We start from the raw sequence: 26955 nt of genomic DNA on the forward strand, positions 1-26955 counted from the left end.
ACGACGACGTATGGTCAGGTATAAAGGATGAAGAACAGCCAAAAACGGACAGAGGCGAAATGAAATCCAGCACCCTCCTTAAATACCAGGTAGGTCTTTAGGTCCCTAATTATATTTGAAAACTTTCTGATGTAAAACCGCAACCTTATTCAGAGGGAAGTGCCACCAAACCAGTTGTCGGGTTCCCCAAGGATGTGCCCAGTTTCCTCAAACAAACCCAAATGCCGAGAGATGTCGTATATAAGTGGCTTATGTAAGCCTTATATTACTGATTAGGCCTACACACAGCTTACTGTTGTCTTAGTGATGCTAAGGTATTCTGTTCTTATAAAATACCGGTACATTACTGTACGTGTCATATTCAACATAATTAATATATTGTTAGTCTAATGCAAAATTTATGTTGCATGCGCACGTTATTTAGCGGAATAATCCACTGAAATGACAGAAGACATCCTAACATCACAGCGTCACTCGAGTCAATGAGTTCTTGATATCGAAGCCAAGCCTTTTATGGATAAGAAAAGGTACTCATTGCATTTTCTTTGCTATGGTGTGGATATCCAACATGTAAGTGTTTTGCAATTGAATGCGACTGATTTTACACAGAGATGACCATTATAGAAAGTTAAAAGAAACACATTATAGTGTCGCGATACAAAGGGATTTTTGGCACGAATATTGTAGGACAGTCAAAAATGTAAGAAACTACGAATAACTTGTGCAGTTATGGTTTACCTTGAATTCTTCATTCTAAATGTAAAAAAATCGTACATATATATGAATTTGATATATGGGTTAGAACAATATAATATCAAAGTCAAATGTTAAAACAATGAAAACAATGCACGCATTTTCAAACATCAATGTGCCCATGTATCAATGTACGGGTAAATAATGGAATAAGTTTATAATTCCCATGCAGTGCTTCACCACGTGTGTAATCAACCGACCGGGAGTTGATTTATATATATATATATATATATATATATATATATATATATATATATATATATATATATATATATATATATATATATATATATATATATATATATATATATATATATATATATATATGCCTTTATATGCCTATATGTGCAACAAATTTAGTTTTCAAGCATTTAGAAAATATACTTATAGGCCTAGTTTGAAAATCTGATGAAATTTTGATAGTTGCATATATTAAAACATACATGCAGCAGTTTGCGTCACCTGTATGATAATAAACTCTGAAAAAGTGAACAAAGTATACCCGCTCTTAAATAGCTCTGATGTTTTAAAAATTATATGATGAAGAATGCAACATCATTAAATATTAGGTTCCGTGCAATTAGCATTTAGTAATGTAACGTTATTATTTTGATGTATCGGTATACAAGTAGATATGTAGCCTACATACAACTGCCTATACAAGAAGGCGTAGGCCTACATATCTCAATGGAGATCCTATCATGCCGTAGTCTTACAGTGCACACCAAAATTAGGTTTTATAAATTTATGATGCAACATTTGTAAACTAGGCAATTTCAAGACATTACATGCACGGCAACGCAGCTATTGGGCTATTTACTTGTTTATTTTTGAAACCGCAGTAAATTCAAGAACTTTAGATGTATATTATGTTGTTGGTCACATGAGATCTGATAGAGAGTTAGCACCCCAAAGTGGCGCAATGGCCTAGGAGAAACCCACCAGTGTGGGTTCAAGTCCAGCTCATGCTGGTTTCCTCTCCGGAAGGGAAGATCTTGTACCAATCTGCGGATGGTCGTAGTCTTCCGCTTGGCTCTGCCCGGTTTCCTCCCACCATAATGCTGGCCACCGTATACATGAAATATTACTGAGCACGACGTAAAACACCAATCAAATAAATAAATACAAAAATAAATGAGATTTGATAGAGTCACAAGTACATAGGCACGCGTTGAACCCAAAAGGGGAGAGAACTGCGAGCGGGTTTAACAAGTGGCGAGGAGACCGGAAGCGAAGATGCGAAGTATCTGGCGGTAGAGAGAATTATTTTCCTCGTTGTCGTGGAATCTTTCGGGTATTTATTTGTGTATTTATGTACAGCATCCCATGACTGATGCAGCGTTTCTATTGTATTAGTTTAAAGGAGTGGAGGACGGCAGATTGTACTCTTTGAAAACACATTTTTCAGTAGGCCTATCTGACAACACAACAACAACAATGGTGATTGCTTGTCTCAAGCATCATTGTAAACAGCAAAGCATTCCGACTGCCTTAATTTATTTTAAGGATTTTTTTTTTGTATTACAGGATAGGAATCACGTGTTGTTTCTCTGTTAAATTCAAAGTAACCTCCAATTATCCAAAGAAGGTTTGTTTGTGTTTATTTTGTTTTTTGTTTTTTGGCCACAGTGCCCAGACCGAAGCTCAGAAGCTATGTGGCATGTTTTACCTTTTTTCGTGACCGGACTAAAGACTAGAATGATAGACCAGACAAGTATACACCCTATGAGAGATATGAGTTCTGTGGTGTTCGCTTGAGGGTGCTTGCCCATATGCCGAAAGTTGGGGTTAGAACCCTGGTGGAACACAGCATTAGCTTATGATCATTGGGGGAATGGAGTGTTTTCTAACCTCAGCTTCCAGTATATGCGAAAGCGCCCCCATGTAGAACTTCCAAGAGCTCGTATCTCTCATATGGCGTATGAGAGATGCGAGTTCTGGCCTATGATATATTCGAGTTCTCTGGAGCTCCGCATGGGAGTGATCGCACATATACCAGATATTGGGGTTAGATTACATGATTGACCCTTGTAGCCTGTTTTAGGCCTACGCGCAGTAACCTTATATTGTGACCTGAGCTCAGTTGGTGGAATCTCTAATACTGTCGTCCTAATTTACTATCCTCACCTGTGAAACTAATTGATTCCCAGCTTGGGGGTAACATTGACTGCTAGAACTTCAGCTGTACCGAGAGCTTCAGCAGTACCGAGTGCCGCGCTGTTGACAACTTTTCTGAATTTGAAATGCACCTGAGTTTTGACTGGAAATTTTTGCCTGGAAATCCTCGAGAAAACTTTTATATTTTGAATGCTGTCTGCAAAGGCATAAAAAAGAACTTGTGCTTTTAGTGTAGGTAAATTTGGGTTCTGTCAGGGCAGACTTCATTGAAATCGGTCCCATCGAGTTGGAGTTCACAAAAGTGTGATGATTTGTTTGAGAGGCGGCGATAAACTCGGTTATAGGATGAATGTCAGAATTCTAGATGAACTAATGCTTAGTATTATCTAAATAAACTATTGACATGCATATATGTATATGGATATTGCCACAAGAGGCGAGAAAACAACTAAGTCATCATCAAAGGTAGAGTGTAGAATTTTTTTATAATAGAGAACACGCTCCATTTGCCGAACACTCATGTATACGAAGGCCATGCAACTGCTAGGATTCTAACCCCGACATCCAGTATATGCATAAGCACCCTCACACAGATCTCCAGAGGATGTGAATCCCTCATAAACCCTATAAGGACCGGAATTGAGGGGGTTCAACTACACATAAGTGGCCATAACACATTAACTCCTGCATCAGCCTAGCCTGAAAACCCCGTCTATGTAATGCTTATGTTTACTGAGACTGCTGCCAACCATAGTCCGGGCAGTATTTAGCTACCTGGGAGCCTACCCCATTGTCAAAGCTTACTGCATATGTGAAGTTTAATGTCCAAATCTACTCAAAAATAAGGTCAGTTTTGACTAACTAACTGTTTTGTGACGCCATGTCTACCCGATTGACCTCTTCGAACATCAATCATGTTGAGAAACTGACATTATCTAAAATGTGTCAACCTTATTTCTGTATCCCATGCTGTAGAACAGCTCAACATGCAGGGTATTTTTTTGAAAGCTTATTCTAGAGTAAAGTAGAAGCATGATTTGTCAGATGCTTTTAAAATGCTGGGATACGAATTATCAGACCTGGGTGTGCTTATGTAGCACGTGAAAACAATAGCTTCATGTGTAAAATATCTATATTGTTAGAGTTGTAAGGCAAAAAAGTGAGATACCCATGGAGTGGAAAAAAGATCAGAAGACTTTTGCACATAAGTTTTGGCTTGTATTTTCATTGTCTCAAGGCTCTGTTCAAATACGGGAATTTTACTATGGACATCCTCTCGGCTGTGAACTAGACTTTGCCCAGTATTAAAAGGGCTTCAAGATTCAAGAGGAGCTCATTTCAAGCTATCCATAAATATATTTTATATTTATTATATAGGTTTTTTTCTTAAACTGCACTGAAGATTTCAGGAGCGATTGCTGAAGCCATTTCGTTTTGAGTCTCATGACCAAATATGGCAGAGCAAACAGGGGAGATTACAGACTAAAAATGGCTTCCCATGCCAGCATTCTTTCTTTCAGTCAATGCAAAATTAAACCAAATCGAGACATATTGTATAGCTAGTTTAAGCAGGGTTTGATAAGGCAAGGTGAGGTTCTTACATACTAACGCGGCTAAAAGACAGGATTTATATTTTTTGTGCTTGTCGCTAGATTGAATATGCATCTGGCGTAGCCGTCAATTGGTGGCATTAGCATCTACTGTAAAATCACAGTATTTTTTAGTACAGAGAGAAAATATAAATATATTCACTGTGGAGTTTTGAAACCAACAAAATGGTTGATGTTATACATGCTGTTTAGGTGTACTTTTCAGCCTGGCCGAAACTACAGCGGAAACATGGCCAGTGACAAAGGTTATGGCTACAGCCTTGTGAAGTACTTCTTCTTTGGCTTCAATGTGGTTGTTTGGGTAAGTAGCTGTCGTAAGACAAAGTATAAATCAGACTCCTGAATTTCTGCTCAAGATTTTGTGACATTACTCTGTGAGAAGCTACATTACGGTGTTGGAACGCAGACAAGGCTGTGCAGGCAAGGTGGGCGAATCAACAAATTCCACCTCTTAAGGTTTGAACTCCCACCTCAACTTTATGTGTTCTAGCAAATGCCTGTAACCACTAGTTCTCTGTTTTATTGAGCTTAGCAAAACATGATAGCCAATATACTGCTTTTTGTCAGCTACTATGACTGAGGAACTATTTCTCAGGTGCCTTTTGTCAGGTGTCAAGTCAGGCACTTATGTAAAGAAAAAATCACCAAATTTATTGTATATTTATAGATCTTTGACTGTCTGAAATAATGCTTATATGTTGATTTTCAGCTACTGGGCACTTCTCTGGTATGTCTGGGTGTATGGTTGCTAGTGACTAAAGGTCCTCACCCAGTGATCACCCCATCACATAGTTACCTGAGTGCTGTAGCCATCTGTATAGCAGTGGGAATACTCATCCTGCTGGCTGGTTTCCTAGGCTACTGTGGAGCCCTGCTGGAGAATCAGTGTATGCTGGCCTCAGTGAGTAAACTTCATTTCTTTGCTATCAAATGCTACAGTCATTGCGTCCCAGCATATATGTGAAGTAATTTGTGTCAAGACAAGTTTGATACCCATATACCTGGAAAGTTTTTCTCTGGAAACAATATTTAAAATAATAGGAATTATAAATTGTAATCAATTGCTATGTGTATCTGAGAAATGCAGCAGAGAAATAGTTGGATATTTTATCCCCCCGTATTTGGTAATTAGGGGAGACAACTCTGATTATCCCTGTGGCGGGGAGACCATATTAGCCAGGCCTACATATAAATCTATCAAGCTTATACGTGGAACTTAAGCCAAAAGAGTCCATTTGTTAACCATGGCAACATACATCACCTATGTTACTTTTCTGTTACAGTATTTTGTCCTCGTGATTCTGCTCTTTGTACTGGAGATTACTGCAGCCTCCTTGTCATTAGTCTACAAACATGAGGTAGGAAATAATGAAGTATTGCTGAGAATAATACCCAGATATTGACAGTTTTACCCATGATTCAGTTATTGTAATTTCTATCCCACTAGTCTGACAGCTCTGTGAATAATGTAAACTCTCTGGTTATAGTTATTAGGGCCCCAAACACTGGCATTGTGCACTCTTGTACTTATTCTGTTTGCTTTTCCAACTGTACTGGTTATTTTTAACCTTAGACTTGATATGCTGTTATATTGATATCAAACTTTGTGTTTCCATTAAATAGTCTATACATACATGTAAGCATGGTAAAATTTAACTTTCTGTCATTTCCTCAGAAGCCTTTATATATGTCAGGATGTCGGTCATGTCTCCGAGCTGTGATCATTTGTCTGCATGTTTCTTAGTTTTCTTTGTCTAATTTCAAAGCATGGATTACGAGTTTGTTTATATTGATATACATGTACTATTAATTACTGACATACACTGAATCTGCTTTTTAAAAATTCTTTCGTAAGATTAAGGACACAGCTAGAGTGGAGTTATTGTACAGTCTACATCTTACACACAGTCAGGTGAATGACAATCCTTCAACTGTGGTCCTGAGCCAGGCCTGGAATGAGATGCAGACAGAGGTATGCTTACAGTCACCATGACATTCACTGGCTTGATTCTGGGGGTCTCTGTGGCTGCCGCTGTATAAGTGAAATATTTTTGAGCGCGCGTAACACACCAGTCAAATAAAAAAATAAATCCTAGCAAAATGCTGGCTGTTGCCAAGTGAAATATTGTTGTGTACAATGAAAAACACCAATCAAATAATAAATCACTGCATGCTGCCTTGGTGCAGTCTACTAACCTGTGACCTGTGAGGTCTGGGGTTCCAAAATATCTCACACTGGCTAGGCTGCAGTGTCATGTCAGGAAGTTTTGTCTGGTGATGTTGAGTGGTTGTTCCTTGGAGATATGCCTGGTTTCCACCACCAGAACAGCCCTAACAGTGGCTTTAAGTACTAATCCGATACTTAAGTAAGTATTGACCAGCTGTAGTGGTGTAGTGTCTTCCCTGTAAATGGTACATCCAGGCTCAATCCCAAAAGAAGTCACATCTAAGACAAAATCCCGTAGGTAATCTCAGCACTTACTGGCTTTGTTCTCTGCATAAGGTGAATGGACCAGGCACTGGTTGGCCCAGAGTCTGTATAATGTGACTGGGTGAGGTGTCGTGTCTGGTGCCTTAGGCACTATCAACATTGGGGCATTGGGTCTGGCCTGCTACTACATGTAGGACATGCCATCGTGATATGACGTTAAAACCCCAAGCAAGCAAACAAAGAAGACCTGATACATTTAAACTTCAGAATGTACATTGTAGGATGGTAGGCTAAACAAAGTAGTCTTGATCATAGGTTTCTGTACGTTTTAAATCCAAGTACTGCTATATGAATGCAGGGGTCAAAATTTACCGCAGGGAGGAAAAATTAGGCTTTAAATATGTATACAAACTCTTTTGAATTAGGACGTGGTGGGTAAACAAAGTGGGAATTCATTCGTCTTTAGCACAATCAGTTTTCGGCATGCCAGTGAAAGTGAAGCAAAGTAGGGACAAATGCTGGCTTCCAGTGAAAGTCGCTATGTTACACGCTATCCCATTGGTTGTGTCTCTCCTGTGGACCAGTGAGTGAGCTTTATCAAATTGTCAGAAATGCAATGGCTGTTTGACAGCTACAGCAGCAGTGGCGGTTGTGACCAGCTACAGAGGACAGGTAAAACCGAAACATACCAAAACTAATGGGAGGATTGCAACATAGAGATTTGAAAAGTATTTCGTGTAGACATTTTTGTAAAAATGTGTTTGGGGCTATTAAGCGGCGATGAAACACAGGAAGCAGCAGGAGTCAATATGACTTTAAAAATTTACTTGTAAATTTGATCGCATCTACCCTGGAATTTTGGAACTAAAGGAAAGATTTTATTGTCAAACGTCACAGTGATGTAGCAAATCCATTATAAATTTTATCATCTCGATCAGTTACAGTGTACTTTGTCTTCTGTAGCTGAAAGGTTTGATCTAAGGATGGCTAATATTTTATTAATTGTAATATGGCCTATGTGAGGTTCACTGTCCCCCCAAAATCTTACCCAATATTAAACCTTCACAATGGATTTTATTGGTTAAAAACCTCTAGTACCTGAAAAACATTTTATGTCATCAGTAACCAGTCACATGTAATTCTTTGAAAAAAAGATAATAATACTCTATATATATCATGACAACCCACAGTGGTAAAACTTATCGGCCTTGTGCTGTTTTTCTATTATGAAGGGCCTTTAAAATTCAGGAATGGCCAGTTGATGTCCAAGTCAACTGGCCTTTTGATTTTCAAGGCTTATTTCTACCTCTGTGCATGTTGTAGCTACAATGCTGTGGGGTACAGAACTACAGTGACTGGCATGTGGTGATGCCAGAGTCCCAAAAAGTGCCAGTCTCCTGCTGCAGACTGCCCAACTGTGAGCCCAAGATAAGACCACTGTATTACGAGCGGGTAAGTAGGTCATGTCGGCAACACTTAAGGCTCTAATTTAGTGGAAGTAAATGTTGAAGTCTAGTTTCAACAATTTCTGGAGCTGCTGTGTAAGGTGCCATGTCATCTCAAATAATTTCAGTGCCAAGATCTGTTTGTTATATATTAAACAGTTGAAATTGATATTCCCTATTCCTTCAACCTTTTTCACATGGCTGACTTCCTCTACGAGGGAAGGTCTGTCAGCAACCTGCAGATGGTCATGTATTTCTCCCAGGCTCTGCCCGGTTTCCTCCCACAGTAGTGCTGGCTGCTGTCATTAAGTGAAATATTCTTGAGTATGGTGTAAAACACAATTCAAATAAATAAATAAACGAAATTTTCACTTGCTGTTGTTTTAAGCGTATTTTCGAGGCATTTCTCTGCCAAGATTGAAAATAGTTTTAAAAACTTTAAAAAAATAGGCAAAAGTTTTCTGTGAAGAGCTGATGTTGGTCTTAAACTATGGCCAGCCAAAACATTAAAGTGGATAAATTACATTCCACATTTATCATGCAACCTTTGCAAGGGTGAAAGAAATAGAGTACCAGAGATTGTCAGACATTTGTTTATTGTGCTTTTCATGCAGGGCTGTCTGGAAGAGATTGAGTACTGGTTTGTGTCACATATGTACGTGCTGGGTGTGGTGGCAGTTACTCTGGGTGTGGTGCAGGTAAGTTAGATATAGATAGATATATGTTGTCACCCTACTTTTCAAGCCCATCTCAAACATTTTTCTAAGATCAGTAGAACTCTCAGAGTTAGGTAAAGTTAGTAGTGCTGAAATTTTAGGTCATTTATGATTATACAGCTATTCCAAACTTTTCTTTGCCATTAATGTCAGCAAGCATTTTCTACTATGAACACCTTTCGCTCAGTCTTCTAACCATATTCTTTGACAAGCGTGACACAGTTGATCAGTTTAACTGGAAAATAAATCAAAATAAACAGTCAAAATCTAAACTGAATTTCAAATGAAGCATTTGGCATTATAACACATTCCAAGATTTGATGTCCTATAGTAAGGCATGGGGGCTGGGGGACTGAACCCGATGGCTCAGGTGGTAGAGTGTCTACTTCGTGGGCGGGTTATCTAGGGTCAATCCTGGGTCGGGTTACACTTAAGACTTTAAAAGAGGAAGTTGTAGCTTCCTCACTTGACCTTCAGCAGTAACGGGAGGTACAACAACTGGTTGACCCGTATCAGTATAATGGCTCGGGTAAGGCGCTTACTTGCCTTCGGTAAGTCGTCTCGGTGAAGAACGATAAAAAAGAGTGGTGGAAATCCGTCCTACAACAAGGAGGCACATTACATGTACATGCACTGCAAGGACGTCTTTGTTGTCACATGTCTGAAAAATTGTGAAGTATGACATTAAACCCAACTCGCTCAATTAATTTTTGTATGAAATCTGATGCAGAAGTGAAGTCAGTTTTGGGAGGAAAGGACAGTTGTAGGGGGAATGAAAGTAGTTCGCGTAACTCTTTCTAACTGTTAAGGAAGTTGACTTTAAATCTCACACAAGATAAATAATCATTGGATTATCATGTCTCACCTCATGGTAGAATTGAACATGCTCATTTCTTTCTTTCCAGATATTAGCCGTGGCTGCAGCTATACTCTTATTTTGTAGTATAAAAAACAATAAGTTTGATGTTTGAGGTAAACATCATGTGGACTTAACACTATTTAAAGGCAATGCTCTTACAATGATAGTGAGGACTTCCGTAATTTTCCAACAAAGAAGATTCAGTGATGGATGTGGACCAAGAATTTGTGTTTAATAGCATATGTATTATGTAAGCTGTTACACGGGCTATTTATTCTCTGCCATATTGCAATTCCAAGATGAAAGAGGAATGAAATTGAAACCAGCAGATGTGTACCCTAACATGCCGAAGATAAAGCTATAGGCTGTTTGGATATGGGATATAGCTGAATGTTTACTGCCAAAACAAAATCAGAACAAACCCAGAACTGTGCAATCACATACCTTGAATAGTGGAGAGGATTTATTACCACAGTGCCAATTTACCTGGGATCATGTCATGAGAAGGAGCTATTACAATAGTTCTTGATATTAGTATTTTTGTTCTGCTACAAGTATTGGTTTCATTCCAGCAGTACCAACTTAAGGATGGTGACATGGATTTCAGAACTACATTAATATTGCAAACAGTGACAGTGAAGTGTTACATGCTATTAACCAGGTGTAAAGTTATGCTAATAATCTAGTCCTAGGCTTATAATGGAGCTGACTCTGGTTAAAAACCAGTTTATTTACACCAGCTTGTAGGTGATAAATGGTGTATAGTGAGTAAGAAAATTGGAGAAGATCCATAGTATGAAAGAGATTTGATTTCATTGCTGCTGTTTCCTGTCAAGAAAACAAATAAATCAATGAATAAATAAATAAATAAATAAAGCTAATGCCACCACCCAATGAAAATAGTTCTCTTGCAAACACCTGTTCATCACAAAGTCATACACGTGTTTATTGCAAGTAACATTTTAGTAAACTGCTAGTTTTGAACAAAGGCCTTCAAGTATCGCCATATATCTGAAAAGTTTAAATAACAGGAACAAGTCTTTATCAAGGATAAAGGAACATTGAATCTCAATTAATGAAGGACACTGGAGTATGTCCTTGTATTCTGCACGGAGAATGAACACAAGTCCTGACATTCCATTTTACACGTATGTGTAGTAACATACAATTCATTGATATTTTTTGACGTAAATGTCTTCCCAATAGAACATGCTTTCTTCTTTTGTAAGATTCATTTATACAATGTCTGCATTTTTGTATTGCATTTTAAGTCTGTGTCTGTGGCATGTTTATTTTTGTGGTTGTTATGGTGGACACTGGTTATGCTCTGCATGATGTCATGTTTATTAATTCTACATAAATAGTGCACCTTCCTCCACTTCCTCCCTCCCCCCCCCCCCCCCCAAAAAAACAAACCCTCCCACCGACCACACCTCATTATATCATAGCCAGATTCTAAGGGAGGTGAATACCATATTTATGCATTTTTGTCACTGTGACGATTAAATGACAGACATTATTGTATGTGTTTAACCTTAAAGACAACTTGTTAATGGTATTCAGACTTCATTGTGGACTAGTCTTTTGTTTTGTTTTTTTTTAAATAATACACAGTAGTGTACGGGCCAATGACAAGTGTCCCCAAAAATTTCACGAGAAAGATGTAGGAACACCAGATCAAATATAAACATTTATCTGCATTTTACCCACATATAAAGTAAGAAAATTTCTTCTTTTGAAGGTCTTGGAATGTTATATATGTGCATGTTTAAGATGTAATACTGCTTCAGCGCAGACTGTTTAATTCAATTTTATGCCATGTATTTAATGTGTCAAATATTTTATTGGTTTAATAAAAGCTTTGTGTAAAATTACTCTGAAAGAAAATTTATTCCTATTATTATTTTTGCTGTTATTATTGCTAAGTGTTATTATGAAGTTTTAGCATCTTAATTCAAAGAAATTCTTTATTTTGACATTAAACATTAGCAGTGTTAAAATGATAAATCTTACTTTAGGTGATACATTATTTGATGTTTATCCAGATCTGTAATCTCTTGTGTATCTGAGAGAAACTTTTTCAGAATAGGGCCTACACTTCATACAGTTCATGTCTGAAATGCTGGCTCCAGGCCAGCCTGGAATCTTGTGGTTCACTGTACAACATGCTTACTCATTTTTGTCAGGATTTCCTTTTCTTTTCGCTTACAATATGACAGGGTCTCATACAAGTAAAGTTGCTGGCTTACTGCCACTGTCAGGTAAAGGTGGGTGATTTTCGCTGAACATGCCTGTGTCCTATACCCATAAACCTGACCTTTGTCCTATATATGTGAAAAAAATCTTGCTCGTGGCGTTACACAAAAAGTCAATCAATCAATCAATCGGATTAGGATCTGGCTGCTTTGCTGGGATATAGTCCTGTGGACATTTAGATTTAGAATTCTGCCATTCATCAGAATACTCAGTGTTACAACAAATTTTCTACACGTACTATGTACTGCGACAAAACCATGGTTTGAGATCTTCATAATGGTTCTGCCACCAAACGTCAGTCAACGCAAAAAAAAAAAAAAAAAAAAAAGACAAGCAAGACGACAACCACGCTGGCTTCTTCCATTATCAACCTGACCTCATCATAGAAGTACAAACATTAATGATCAGGGCATAAAACACCAATCCAAAATACAGCTGCTAATGATGCTGGGGTACAAAAACGGGAATAAAAACAAATTAATTAGAAAGACTTCTTCTCAGGCGTCAATACAGTATAGTTTCCAGTGTTTGAAGGAATGAAATAAAGGGAAACTTCTTTCTCCACGTGAGCGCGGTTATTGTGCAGGTGAGCGAGAGTCTGGTTTTCCCATCCCAGAAGGCTTTTGTAAGCAGTGTGCTAGGGCTCACAAGCCAGTCTCGTCAGTAGTACAGGCCAGTCACACATATTTTTTTTGTTTTGTTGTTATTGTTGTTTTCCCTTTGTGTTTTGGGAGGTCGAGGTAAAAGAGGGCATGGTCTAACTGATATCTATGGTATGTAAATAGTGATCAAAAAGTAATATGGATTAGAGTCCCATGAAGGGGAGGACCCCCAACAAGTGAATCAAGTAACAAGTGAATAAAATGGGTTAGAGTCGCATAAAGGGTTGGACCCTTAACAACAAATGAACGATCGAGTCTGAGTTCCATGAAGGGGTTGACCCTCAGGGCATTGTAGAGTGCCGGTATATCATGTATATCAATTCTCAGCATTGCTTCACAAATAAATTGGTCAGCCTTTGCTGTACGACACTGTTGATGTGTAGTAGTGAACGACTGAGCAGTCTTGCAGGTAGGGGCAGAGAATTGTATGTGCACTATATAGTATGTAGGTGTAAATGTGTCAAATGCAGTAAATCAGCTTAAATCGGACAATTATTGATGGCCAACAAGTCCTGTGTTTTTAAACTCATCTCAACAATTTCAGCATACATACATGTATATAGCCATTTTGACACCCGATTTTCAATTTGTAACAAAAGTATGCAACATCTATAAAATGGCTTAGGTGTTGGTTACAATCATCTTGTGCATCTACTTCAGGTGAAGAGAATGGATATGGGGACCAATATTGTATTTGAATCAAAAGTTGAGATAGTTTTTGTATTTTCTGATATCACTTCCTGCCTCATCACCATGACCTTGGTGTTGTTCAAGATTTCTGAACAAAATTTGCTAGTGGCAGCAGTGATGTAAAGCAAACTCATACTCCTATAATATTTTATGTCCTGTAACACCTATAGAGAAATAAAGCAAAATATTGTGTGTGCATATATACAGATATTTTATTCAAATAAGAAGAAAAAAAAGTTCCTGAAAAGAAAAAAAGCATAGAAAACTGAAGATTTAAGTAATAAACATCTCATAGACAAATGAAAACAATATTAGGAAGAAATAGCATTGTTTCCCATACAACAATTTTTTTTTTTTTTTTTTTATTGAAATAAGTTTCCAATAAAAGGAAAACATTGAATGATTTGGAACTGCTTACTTCGGCATGTACATTTCAATTCATTTCAAGATGTTTAAACATCCAAAAAGAGCAAACTGGAATGAGAACATTTAGGGCATGAAATCATGTCTGACAGGGATGAATTCAAATTCAAAATATTAAAACTATAGCACTCACTTTATAAATATGGCATCCTTCTTAAAACAATTCATGTTACAGTATAGTCTAAACTAAATACTTGGCAAGGCACTAAAAACAAACTAAAACGGTAATTGGGAAATCAATTTGTCAATACAAAGCACTAGCAATACATTAAAACTAAAATCTAGTGGAGCACTCCGGTTCTAAGGGGGTGCATACTCTTTACGCTCAACTGGCTTAACCTCACTGCCACCACTACAAAAAGGTTTGGCGCCTGAGCGACACGTGGGCTTGTTTGGCTTTACATCCTCGCCTCTCGTGTCCTTGCGCAGGACTATTTAATAAACATTCATCATAAAATCAATTAAAAAACAGGTGTTGGTTAGAATCCTGTTGTGAGTACTTCATATAAGGTGAATGCATGCAAATAAAAGTGTTATTAGAAGTAACTGCTGAGACAGTGACCTCGGTATTGCTGAAGGTTTCTGGGGGAAAAAAAAAACTGATAGTGGAGACAGTGATGCGACGCAATCGTAGAGGGCAGTTTATGCGCTGTAATGAGAATGGCAGAACTGACCTTTGAGTAATGCTAATATCGCCTCCTTAACTATGGCACTCACATCTGACTGATGAGTATGTCTACTTCACCAAGCAGGATGGAATATTAATCATTTGAAGTCCGTAGCAGAACATTATCTGAGATCTGACTGGTGTGTACCCCTTACTTAACCAAACATGACGGAATATGAATCATCTGAAGTCTGTGGCAGAACATCCTCGGAGATCTGGCTGATGACATGGAGATCTGACTGGTGTGTACCCCTTACTTAACGAAACATGACGGAATATGAATCATCTGAAGTCTGTGGGAGAACATCCTCGGAGATCTGGCTGATGACATGGAGATCTGACTGGTGTGTACCCCTTACTTAACCAAACATGACGGAATATGAATCATCTGAAGTTCGTGGCAAGTTGTCCTCAGAGGTGTTACGTCTTCACTTTTTCCACACTGTGGATTTTTATGTGCATAAAATATTCTAAATCCAAGGTTTCGTAATCGTTTTAATATTTGAAGACTGGACCTGGTGTCTTGTGTGTTGTGCAGCTCGATGAGAAATTGTCTGACGTTATTCAGGGACCCGTCGGCGATGGCTGTTGTCAGTGTAGACCATTCGCTGCTCTCTATATCCATCTTCAGAACATCAATGGGGCGCTAGAATTAATGAGTCAATATATTAGCTATTTATTTTATTATGATAATAAAACAATAATCATCATCATCATCATTATTATTCACGATTATAAACTGAAAAATCAAAATCATTACAAACAAAGCTGAGAATAAATAGGCCATATGACATAAAGTTGGGCTAACCAAAGCCTATAAGCACAAACACTGGATGCGTTCTGGAGACAAGAACTAATGATAGCCATAAGAACATAAAGTAGGGCAAAGGTCATTTGAACTGTTTCCAATCTGGTGAGTAAGGACGGGAAAAGGTTGGGGTTGGGGTGGGTGGAGGGGGCAGCTACTTCACTGATGGGCGAATTCATGTATGTGGCTTCATTGAATATGGCTCACTACATTTGGGGCTGTTGTCGTATAAGTCAAATATTCTTGAGTACGGCATTAAACTCCAGTGAAATAAATAAATAAACAAATCACTTTTTGCAGCTACAGCTTTGCGAGTGAAATATGAACTCAAATTACAGGGAAAAACAAAAACCACAATGGGCTAGGAGACACCACCATTACAAACCATACAGCTATTCCATTTTATGCTGAAATTTACATTTATGAATGGTGTTTTTGTAGATATTTTGTAAAAAATTCAATTTATTAAGTAAAGGATTGTACATACACTCTATTCCTTGATTTTTGGTCCAAAAATCCATATTCACCAATGAAATCAAAAATTCTGTATTTACCAAGAAAAACTCAAAGACTGCCTTTCAGTAACTGTCAGACACTAACTACCGATTCTAAACAGTAACACATGCCCACACCAAACTAATATTTTTTATAGCTAATTATTTGGGCTATTCTACAATAACAGCAAAAATTATATTGGATTTGCGCAGATCCATTTTTGCTGAAAAAAGTCTTCTTTACAGTATCTTTCAGCATCCTTTATTGATCAAATATATCCTTCTAGATAAAGCCAGGACCTACTTCTGTATGCTGCAAATCCTGTCGTATCTGCTTCAGTGTTTTAAGCGACCAGCCAGGATGGATGACTTTCATTTGATTTACGTTTGCCCCATACACCCCCAGATCGTAAAACGTCACATTCTCACTTCGCTTTGTTGTTGATACGCCCATACTACAGAAAGTAGGTAAAACAGACACTGGTATTATCAAATATATAATTTAGGCGTTTTGTCGAAGCAAATAAGTACACTTAAGTTAGTATGTTTGTACTGCATATTGATACCAAGAATAGCTCAAATCAAACCAATCCATTCTAATACTTAAAGACGCACTAAAAACTAGATGGATGGCCCCTTTATGGAATGCTATTTACCAGATCACATTATTTCAGGTTTTCTAATCGCACGTCTTGTACACTCCTCAGAGAACATGACAGAAAACCACAAACCAGTCTAATAGAATACATGTGTGTACATGTACATATACTGTGTCTTCCTGTAGCTTGGCGAGTCCATGCAACCAGACATGCCGCCACTGAAGTACCATGCCGAAGGCACCAGACATGGCACTCCATCCAGTCACATTACACTGACACCAGGCCAACCAGCCCTGTTTCTTTACTATTTACTCAAGTGATTTTATATGTCTTTAGTATGAACCAACCCGAGTTTGATCCTGGTCTGAAAGAAGGTGTGAGAATGAAGTAATTTATGTAAGAAGAGCGTATGTAAGCCCACCTTGGATCAAAGGCATGTACTTCACACCCATAATGTCTTGCAATCATGTCATCAAAGGAAAAATCAAAGGCTATGCTGAAAACAAATTCAAACACTGGAGTTAGGTGCAAAACGGAAACACAGAAATGCATACCAACAATTCTCAAACAAAAATAAGACTAACAGTGCTAGTCATGAATCATGTTACACGTAATATCAATGAATAATCTTATTCATTAAAACCAGCCTGCTATCCATTTGCTTAATGTACACGTCACATCCTGTCCTACCAAGGCAAATCTTTGTAAGCAACTTTCAGGTTTACTCCAAATCCCAGCTCATATCTCTATGAACTGTATGCCCCACTCCCATCTCTATCCACTGTATACTCCACTCCCATCTCTGTCCACTTTATACCTCACTCCCATTCCTATTCAATGTAAACCACACTCCCATCCCTATCCACTGTACACCCCACTCCCATCCCTATGCACTGTACACCACACTCTTATCCCTATCCAATATACACTCCAATGTACACTCCACTCTCATCCCTATCCACTGTACACCCCACTATAATGTACACTCCACTCCCATCCCTATCCACTGTACACCCCACAACCTTCTCTATCCACTGCACACTCCACTCCCATTTTTACCCACTGTAGTGTACACCCCACTCCCACCTCCATCCACTGTACAACTCGCTCCCACTTTTACCCACTGTAGTGTACACCTCACTCCCATTTCTATCCAATGTACACCCCACTCCCACCTCTATTCACTGTACACTCCACTCCCACTTGTACCCACTGTAGTGTACACCCCATTCCCATCTCTATCCACTGTACACCCCACTCCCATTTTTACCCACTGTAGTGTACACCCCACTCCCATCTCTTTACACTGTACACCCCATTCCCACCTCTATCCACTGTACACCCTACTCCCATCTCTATCCACTGTACAACTCACTCCCATTTTTACCCAATGTAGTGTACACCCCACTCCCATCTCTATCCACTGTACACCCCAATCCCATCGCTATCTACAGTACAACTCACTCCCATTTTTACCCACTGTAGTGTACACCCCACTCCCATTTCTATCCACTGTACACCCCACTCCCACCTCTATCCACTGTACTCCCCACTCCTATTTTTACCCAATGAGTGTACACCCTACCTCCACCTCTATCCAATGTACACCCCACTCCCACTTCTATCCACTGTACAACTCGCTCTCATTTTACCCACTGTAGTGTATACCCCACTTCCATCTATATTCCCGAAGGAGTAGATCGGAAAGTTCTGCTTCCCTTTGGCCTATAGTAAATAGTTACCCGAAGGAGTATACCAAACAGTTGTGTTTGGGCCTGACATGCTCATCGTCACACACCTCCCAGCCTCCGTCCCCTAAAGCGCCCATACGTACCATGTGATGGCAGAGGATCTCGATATTAGTGCCATACCTACATAACAAGGAAGCAATTCTGTTTAGTCAATTGAGTTGACGCACCACTACGATATAATGCACCCAAGAGAAATGAAATGCAAACATCTCCACAAGCTGGTGCCGAATATACTCCGGCGTATTTCACTGTGATGATTTTAACACCTTTTGCTGGCAGTATATACTCTGGTGTCATTTACCGTGATGATTTTAATACCTTTTGCTGGCCTCTGCATTTACAGTTTTTTGGTTCAATAAGTAGGTAGACAAAGTTAAATATAACATAACACAAGAAACAACAAGAGTAGCAGGATTTAAGGCAGTAGGATTTTAAGAAATAAATTCAATGTAGAGAAGTTTCATACATTCATGTTTTAATGAATTTTCATGGAAGTTTTGTTAAGATCATTATCTGAGGCCATACTAGTTAATTTACAAAGTCAATATTTGCCAATATAGCATTTATTTATTCTCGTAGGAAGTTTTAAACTTACATTTATCTGTTTCATGGACAAGTGATGTTGTTGTTGTATCGGTGTTCCTACATATTTGGGATAATTATAAGTATTTTTCAGCAATGTAGTGATGATGTAGACATTACGAATTTCTATGTCATTGTCTTATCTGGAAAACTTTTACCTTCTATTTTTGTTCTTGTTTTACACAGAAAATATGACATTTATTGTCCTCAGTTCAACTTCAAAAGCAAAAGTTGGTGTTGCCACCATTTTTGTACATTTATGGTAATTAGGGAGTCTATAGAACCCGCACTTACAAGCTTTTAGAAATCGGACCAGGATTTTCCCACCACAGGTGAATAGGAATTTATCATTTAATACCCTTGTGTGGAAATTGGTTATACTTTTTGAGTAATATGGATAAAAATATAGACTTTTCAGACGCTGACATTTACATTTTGGCTTCAAAGCAAAGCCATGATTTTGGAGTTCTTGGTTGCGATCGTGATGATGTCATCGTGTCATCTGTGTTTACAAACTGTCAAAAACTGCTCGTGACCAATCAGAGCCTCCTAATTTGGTTCATTGCTCCTACCACACCGTGTGGAAATCTAAAAATAGGATGATTTTTCAGATGCAGATCTGCCGAGAGTTGACACCAAATTGCTGGAAAGCATTCTCAGTAAGTAGCTATTTTATTCAGAGTGGGAAAATTCTTGTACCATGAATTGGGAAATAGTTCCAGAATCGGGGAAAAGTGATTTATGATCCAGTTTGAGAGTTCCGAGACAGCTGACACTTGGTGGGAATCAGTCCCAGGAAGCCAGGAATACAGTGTCAAAAATCTGGGAATTTTTCCAGTCCTAAAATTCTGAGACTCTCCAGTGTCACGATACCTGAGAATCCAGCTCCAGTCTCAAACAAGTGGAACATCTGAGATATCAAAAGTGGACCACAGTGGATTATATATCAGAATATATCAACTGAACTTTGGTACCATAATTTTGGCACCATAGAGTCTCGTGAGACTTTGTCATATGATACTCAACTGGGACTCTGTCCCATATGACATTTAACTGGGACTGTTCTATATGACACTCAACTGTTTGGTACATGTGTCAACTGCTGTTTCCTCCCTCGTCAAAATAAATATTCATCATCTGATTCACTGAAAATCTGTTGTTGGAGAACTTTCATTTCAGATAAAAATTCTCATGTGCAAGTCATACTGGATAATAGCCCAAGTTCAGGAAATATGAAATCGGATCCAAATAGTAGCGGCGTCTCCGAGTTCAGGGGAAAGAATCCTGATTGATTTATTCATTTAACAAGCTTTGCTCGGCACGTTAAATATCAAACAGGATGAATGTGATTGAATGGTGTCGCACTCATAGGTACCTGTATACTTGAGAAGACACCATAAGAAACGAAAGCACATAAGACAAATACAACATCTGAACCGCTGAAAACAGTTCAATATATCAAAAAAAACAACAAACTTTTACATTCAGCTTTTCTTGCTCTTCAAATATAAACTGCAAAGTGGTTTGCCATAAATCAAACCCAGCTGTGATTTAATTATATAAATAATATGATTGGTGTTTTATGCCATACTCAAGGCTACTTCAGTTATAAGAGTGCTAAGAGTAACACACTGCTCCTCGCCAGGTGCATAACAAACCTCCTGACTTAAAGCCACAGCCATAGTCGCAACAACGGTGATCAGTGTGCGGCGTCACTGATCAAGGGGCAGAGTGGTTCCACCCCCAATGAGGGGTTCCATTCATCGATATGACCAGCATTGGTGGCAGATCCAGTGGCCACCGAAGGAAATATTGTGACATCTCAATTTTTCGGAAGTCGCATCTACTCTACTCGCGTGAGCAACGGCGCTACCACACAAGCCACAGACTCCGCCAACGTCAGTGGCGCCACTAGTCTCCTCCAGTGGCCAATGGAATGACACGCCAGTGGCCTCCTTCAGTGGCCACCAGAGAGCAACTGGAACGGACACAAGGATGGATCCTAACACATTTGATGACCCACAACCCATTCTCGTGACAACATTACTCATTATTCCATTCCCGATGAAAGCATTTGTGATGTCATGACATAACAGAAAGATTGAACATTTGTAACCATGTGTGGGACATCCAATTGACCTATTTGCAACAATACTGCTTATGACTGGTCAACTGCGCGTTCAGAAAGGTCTGTTGTGATTCAGATTGAATAATGTGTCAATCTAGGTGTAGATTTTCTTCCCACTTTTACTTTAATACCGAACAGAATAATGCTGGAATAAGCTTATTCTTCGCATAATTATACACTGATTTCTTGCATTTTGCTATATACATAGTAATTGCCTTTATACCAGGAAGAGGAATAACAATTCTCAGAATATAACCTAAGAGACAGTACAGTAATGTCTCTTTTAATGTATTCCGCGGCCATCTCTGAAGTTTACTGAGAAAACTGATAATTCATTAAATATTTAATTATATTTTTTGTTACCAATCAAACCAATCACCTGGAGATTCTCAGAATAAAACATTCCCCAGTTTCTGGCATATTTATTTAAAAACGCTTGAGGAACACATAGTGGTGCAAACTGACCTATATACTTCAGGTTTCAACTAGGTTGGAATCTAGCAGACCAGATGCATTCTGTATTAAAGACTGTGATGAGTTACATGCACAGGTGTGTGAGAACATGATTGCGGCTTTAACCTCACCTTATTTCAGGAAATATCGAAGAACCCAGGAAAATCATGTCAGAACTAAGGAATTACATAGACTGCAAAAATTATACCTGAAAATTTCAAAATCGAGGCTTGGCTTGAAAGCAAGTATTTGAAGAAGAATTAGGTTGACGGAAAACCTAATTTCTCTGCAGCAGAAAGAAATTGTACCCACTGTGATATGCACGGCAATAATGTGATATCATCAAAATTCAAGTATTCAACCTCCTGACGGATTGTTTTCAAAAATGTCACTCAAGAACAGACAAATGACAATAAGTTGTCATGAATATTGTTGTAAATACATGTAAGTTAACTGAATGTCACGCAGATTGGTTACATATGTGTTCAACCTTTGTACGGTGAAAACTGCCTTCACTGATTAAAATGAACACTAGCCCATTTTGCACAAGCTTTTCCGAGCAGACCTTTATATGACAATGTTTTTCGTGCATATATGTATATTAACTTTCTTAATTCAGGTCAAATTAGAACTGTGCTGCAAAAAAATATATTATTGTGTATCCCAAGGGTGGTACTTTGTGACACTGCACAAAGTCGGGTATTACAGGAAAAACAAAAAAAATTATGATCATTCTCCGATGTAGACTCTTTAACTAACATACAGATGTCATTAACATACAAAGTTTTCTTCAACGTCAGCGTTACCATATAGCACAGGAGACTTGGGTGACACAACTCTACAACGATGACACTAAATAGATAAAATGAACTTACTGGTGATAGAGGTGATTCACCATCTCATCGGAGAGATGACTAGTGGTATTTTCATCCGGTAGGAAGCCTTTACCTGTCGGACAATTTTTAGGCTCGGGTGGCATGGACTGGGAAGAAAACAGCACAGTATACAGTGGGGAAGTTAAGTGGGGCGAGAGAATATGGAAGACAGCTGAAATGTGACAAGTTAAAAAGGTGCGAGGGATGTGACAGTAATAAAGGGTGGATTGTAGGTGAACCTTTAGCTTAAGGAGGTCAAGGTGAAAAAGAAAGTGTGAAAGGTACTGAGGCTTTGTGAGTATTGGGGTTGGGTAACAAAAGTGTGGAGAGTATGGGAGGTAGGTGGGAAGTATAAACTGTGTAAGGTAGGATGGCTGTGAGCGCAAGTGAGGTAATTGAAAAGTGTGTAAAGTAGGATGGCTGTGAGCGTAAGTGAGGTAATTGAGAAGTATGGAAGGTAGGATGGCTGTGAGCGTAAGTGAGGTAATTGAGAAGTGTCTAAGGTAAGATGGCTGTGAGCGTAAGTGGGGTAATTGAGAAGTGTCTAATGTAGGATGGCTGTGAGCATAAGTGGGGTAATTGAGAAGTGTGGAAGGTAGGATGGATGTGAGCGTAAGTGGGGTAATTGAGAAGTGTCTAAGGTAGGATGGCTGTGAGCGTAAGTGGGGTAATTGAGAAGTGTGGAAGGTAGGATGGCTGTGAGCGTAAGAGAGGTAAGGAGTGTGGAAAGTACGATGGCTGTGAGCATAAGTGAAGTAACTGTGCAGTGTGGGAGCTAGAGAGACTGTGGATGTAAGTGTAAGTGAGGTAAGTGAAAAGTGTGGGAGCTAGGAACGCTGTGAGTGTAAGTGAGGTGAGAAGTGTGGGAGCTAGGGAGGCTGTGCATGTAAGTGAGGTAAGTGGATTGCAGGAGGGCTGTGGGGGTAAGTGAGGTAAGTCATAAGTGTACAAGTTAGGAGGGTAAGTGAGAAGTGTTGAAGCCAGGAAGGCTGTGAGTGTAAATGAGGTAAGTGCAAAATGTACAAGGTGTGTGCAAGTAAGGTACCATAAGAGAGAAGTGTGGAAAATAGGAAGGTTGTTAATGTAAGTGAGGTACATGTAAGTGAGAAGTATGGCAGCTTGGAAGTCTCTGAATGTGAGTGAAATACTGGTAAGTAAGAAGTGTGGAAGCCCAGAAGGCTGTGAATGTAAGTGAGGGGCATGTAAGTGAGAAGTGTGGTAGCTTGGAAGTCTGTGAATGTATTTATTTATTTATTTGATTGGTGTTTTACGCCGTACTCAAGAATATTTCACTTATACGACGGCGACCTACATTATGGTGGGAGGAAACGGGGGTCTGTGAATGTAAGTGACGTACCTGTACGTGAGAAATGTGGAAGCTAGGAAGGCTGTGAATGTAAGATACCCATAAGTCAAAAGTGTGGAAGCTATGCAAGTGAGAAGTGTGGCAGCTTGCAAATCTCTGTATGTCAGTGAGATACTGGTAAGTAAGAAGTGTGGAAGCCCGGAAGGCTTTGAATGTAAGTGAGGTGCATGTAAGTGAGAAGTGTGGAAGCTAGGAATACTGTGAATGTAAGAGAGATACCCATAAGTCAAAAGTGTGGAAGCTAGAGAAGCTATGTAAGTGAGAAGTGTGGCAGCTTGGAAACAAGCAACATTTCAGCAGTCTAAGAACCTCGCCTCAATCACAGCAAGCAACATTTCAGCAGTAAGAACCTTGCCTTGATCATAGCAAAAAACATTTCATCAGTCTAAGAACCTCGCCTTGATCACAGCAAGCAACATTTCAGCAGTCTAGGAACCTCGCCTTGATCTCGGCAAGCAACATTTCAGCAGTGTAAGAACCTTGCCTTGATCATAGCAAAAAACATTTCTTCAGTCTAAGAACCTCGCCTTGATCACAGCAAGCAACATTTCAGCAGTCTAGGAACCTCGCCTTGATCTCGGCAAGCAACATTTGAACAGTCCAAAAACCTTACCTTGATCACAGCATTCAACATTTCAGCAGGCGACCAGCATTATGGTGGGAGGAAACGGGGTCTGTGAATGTAAGTGACGTTCCAGTAAGTGAGAAGTGTGGAAGCTAGGAAGGCTGTGAATGTAAGATACCCATAAGTCAAAAGTGTGGAAGACAGGGAAGCTATGCAAGTGAGAAGTGTGGCAGCTTGGAAATCTCTGTATGTCAGTGAGATACTGGTAAGTAAGAAGTGTGGAAGCCCGAAGGCTTTGAATGTAAGTGAGGTGCATGTAAGTGAGAAGTGTGGTAGCATGGAAGTCTGTGAGTGTAAGTGAGATACCGGTAAGTGAGAAGTGTGGAAGCTATGAAGTCTGTGAATGTATTTATTTATTTATTTGATTGGTGTTTTATGCCGTACTCAAGAACATTTCACTTCTACGACGGCGACCAGCATTATGGTGGTGGTGGTGGTGGTGGGGGGGGGGGGGGGTGAGGGGGGGGACGGGGTCTGTGAACGTAAGTGAATTACCAGTGAGAAGTGTCGAAGCTAAGGAAGCTATGCAAGTGAGAAGTGTGGCAGCTTGGAAATCTCTGAATGTCAGTGAGATACTGGTAAGTAAGAAGTGTGGAAGCCCGGAAGGCTTTGAATGTAAGTGAGGTGCATGTAAGTGAGAAGTGTGGTGGCATGGAAGTCTGTGAGTGTAAGTGAGATACTGGTAAGTGAGAAGAGTGGAGCATAAGAAGGCTGTGAATGTAAGTGAGGTACTGGTAAGTGAGAAGTGTGGAAGCTATGAAGTCTGTGAATGTATTTATTTATTTATTTGATTGGTGTTTCACGCCGTACTCAAGAACATTTCACTTCTACGACGGCGACCAGCATTATGTGGTGGGGGGGGGGGGGGGGGGGGGGAAACAGGGGTCTATGAACGTAAGTGACGTACCAGTAAATGAGAAGTGTGGAAGCTAGGAAGGCTGTGAATGTAAGTGAGATACCCATATGTCAAAAGTTTGGAAGCTAGGAAGGCTGTGAACGTAAGTGAGGTACATGTAAGTCAGCAGCGTGGAAGCTAGGAAGGCTTTGAATGTAAGTGAGGTACCAGTAACTGAGAAGCATGGAAGCTAAGTGGGCTATGAATGTAAGTGAGGTACATGTAAGTGAGAAGTGTGGAAGCTAGGAAGGTTGTGAATGTAAGTGAGGTACCAGTAAGCAAGAAGCATGGAAGCTTCGAAGGCTGTGAATGCAACTGAGATGCATGGTACCTAGGAAGGGCTAGGAAGGCTGTGAATGTAAGTGAGATACTGTTAAGTGAGAAGTGTGGTAGCTAGGAAGGCTGTGAATGTAAGTCAGGTTAGTACGAAGTGTGGAAGGTAGGAGGGCTGTGAATGTGTAAATGGGGTGGCAAAATATAATATTCCATCCACCCTGCTTTCTTCAGGTAACAATGCACCAGTCTAATTTTCATACTGCATCACAGCATCCGTACTGTTTTTTAAAAGAAACACTGCACCACTCTCGCGTTTTCATGTCATGTAACACTGCGTCCATCCATGTTTTTATATCAATCAACCCTTATATAGTTTTTTCTTTCAAGCAGCCTCCTTGTCCCATCTTGTCAAGATTCATTGCAATACTACTCTTTCCTTTCTTCATGCAACACGTCATCAATGGTAAATCTTATGACACGCAACATTTCAGCAGTCTAAGAACCTCCCCTTAATCACAGCAAGCAACATTTCAGCTGTATATGAACCCTGCCTAAATCACAGCAAGCAACATTTCAGCAGTCTAAGAACCTTGCCTTAATCACAGCAAGCAACATTTCAGCCGTATATGAACCTTGCCTTAAGCACAGCAAGCAACACTTCAGCAGTCTAAGAACCTCGCCTTAATCACAGCAAGCAACATTTCAGCTGTATATGAACCTTGTCTTAATCACAGCAAGCAACATTTCAGCAGTCTAAGAACCTCGCCTTAATCACAGCAAGCAACATTTCAGCCGTATATGAACCTTGTCTTAATCACAGCAAGCAACATTTCAGCAGTATAAGAACCTTGCCTTGATCATAGCAAAAAAACATTTCATCAGTCTAAGAACCTCGCCTTGATCACAGCAAACAACATTTCAGCAGTCTAGGAACCTCGCCTTGATCTCGGCAAGCAATATTTGAACAGTCCAAAAACCTCACCTTGATCACAGTATTCAACATTTCAGCAGTCTGAAAATCTCACTTTGATCACTGCAAGTAAACAATTTAGCAGTCCAAGAACCCTCACCTTGATCACCTTTTCAGCTTCAGCTCGGATCCTAGCATTACCAATTCGATGGTGTTCCATTTCATTTTTATCCATGAAATCTGGAAAAGAGATAATTAGTGAACATTGGTATACAATATGCTGAAAGATATACGGGCAGTCATGTTTAGCATAATCTTGTTAAAACTGACCAATTATTCCAAAAAAAAATGAAATGGTGTGATTTTCAATAGAGGAAATAAGATCACCGGAGTTACAACCATTTAGGAGGAGCAGGGAAAGCTGTCATTTGTTTGAAATCAGATCCGCAACAGAAGAGCTCAACAGCACACATATTGTTTGACCATAGACCTGCATACAGGAGAGCTCGGCACCAGTCGTTTATTTGACAACAGACCCGCATATAGGAGAGTTCGGCAGCAGT

The 26955-nt window shown here is 39.4% G+C and overlaps 2 protein-coding genes across 5 annotated transcripts; one reads left to right on the plus strand and one right to left on the minus strand.

Annotated features, from left to right (window-relative positions):
• Positions 1-1977: 1977 nt before the first annotated feature.
• Positions 1978-11506, plus strand: LOC135468378 (tetraspanin-9-like). 3 transcript variants are annotated; one of them, XM_064746596.1, is made up of 8 exons: positions 1978-2047; positions 4687-4782; positions 5191-5382; positions 5765-5839; positions 6337-6453; positions 8236-8364; positions 8972-9055; positions 9979-11506. In XM_064746596.1, the coding sequence occupies exons 2-8, from the start codon at positions 4711-4713 to the stop codon at positions 10042-10044; spliced, it is 735 nt and encodes a 244-aa protein (XP_064602666.1). In that variant the 5' UTR covers positions 1978-2047; positions 4687-4710; the 3' UTR covers positions 10045-11506. The 3 variants fall into 3 exon arrangements, with proteins under 3 accessions (XP_064602666.1, XP_064602667.1, XP_064602668.1); XM_064746597.1 differs by having other exon boundaries at positions 1979-2047; positions 4674-4782; XM_064746598.1 differs by lacking the exon at positions 1978-2047 and adding an exon at positions 2324-2341.
• A 3462-nt stretch (positions 11507-14968) lies between these two features.
• Positions 14969-26626, minus strand: LOC135468292 (probable methyltransferase-like protein 24). Of its 2 annotated transcripts, XM_064746463.1 has the most exons (7): positions 26553-26626; positions 24300-24360; positions 22321-22427; positions 18274-18402; positions 16953-17027; positions 16237-16387; positions 14969-15276 (listed from the first exon to the last, which is right to left on the minus strand). In XM_064746463.1, the coding sequence occupies exons 2-7, from the start codon at positions 24318-24320 to the stop codon at positions 14986-14988; spliced, it is 774 nt and encodes a 257-aa protein (XP_064602533.1). In that variant the 5' UTR covers positions 24321-24360; positions 26553-26626; the 3' UTR covers positions 14969-14985. The 2 variants fall into 2 exon arrangements, with proteins under 2 accessions (XP_064602533.1, XP_064602532.1); XM_064746462.1 differs by lacking the exon at positions 24300-24360 and having other exon boundaries at positions 26553-26620.
• Between the last annotated feature and the right edge of the window lie 329 nt (positions 26627-26955).

Source organism: Liolophura sinensis, chromosome 6, assembly GCF_032854445.1.
Source record: "Liolophura sinensis isolate JHLJ2023 chromosome 6, CUHK_Ljap_v2, whole genome shotgun sequence".
NCBI lineage: Eukaryota > Metazoa > Mollusca > Polyplacophora > Chitonida > Chitonidae > Liolophura > Liolophura sinensis.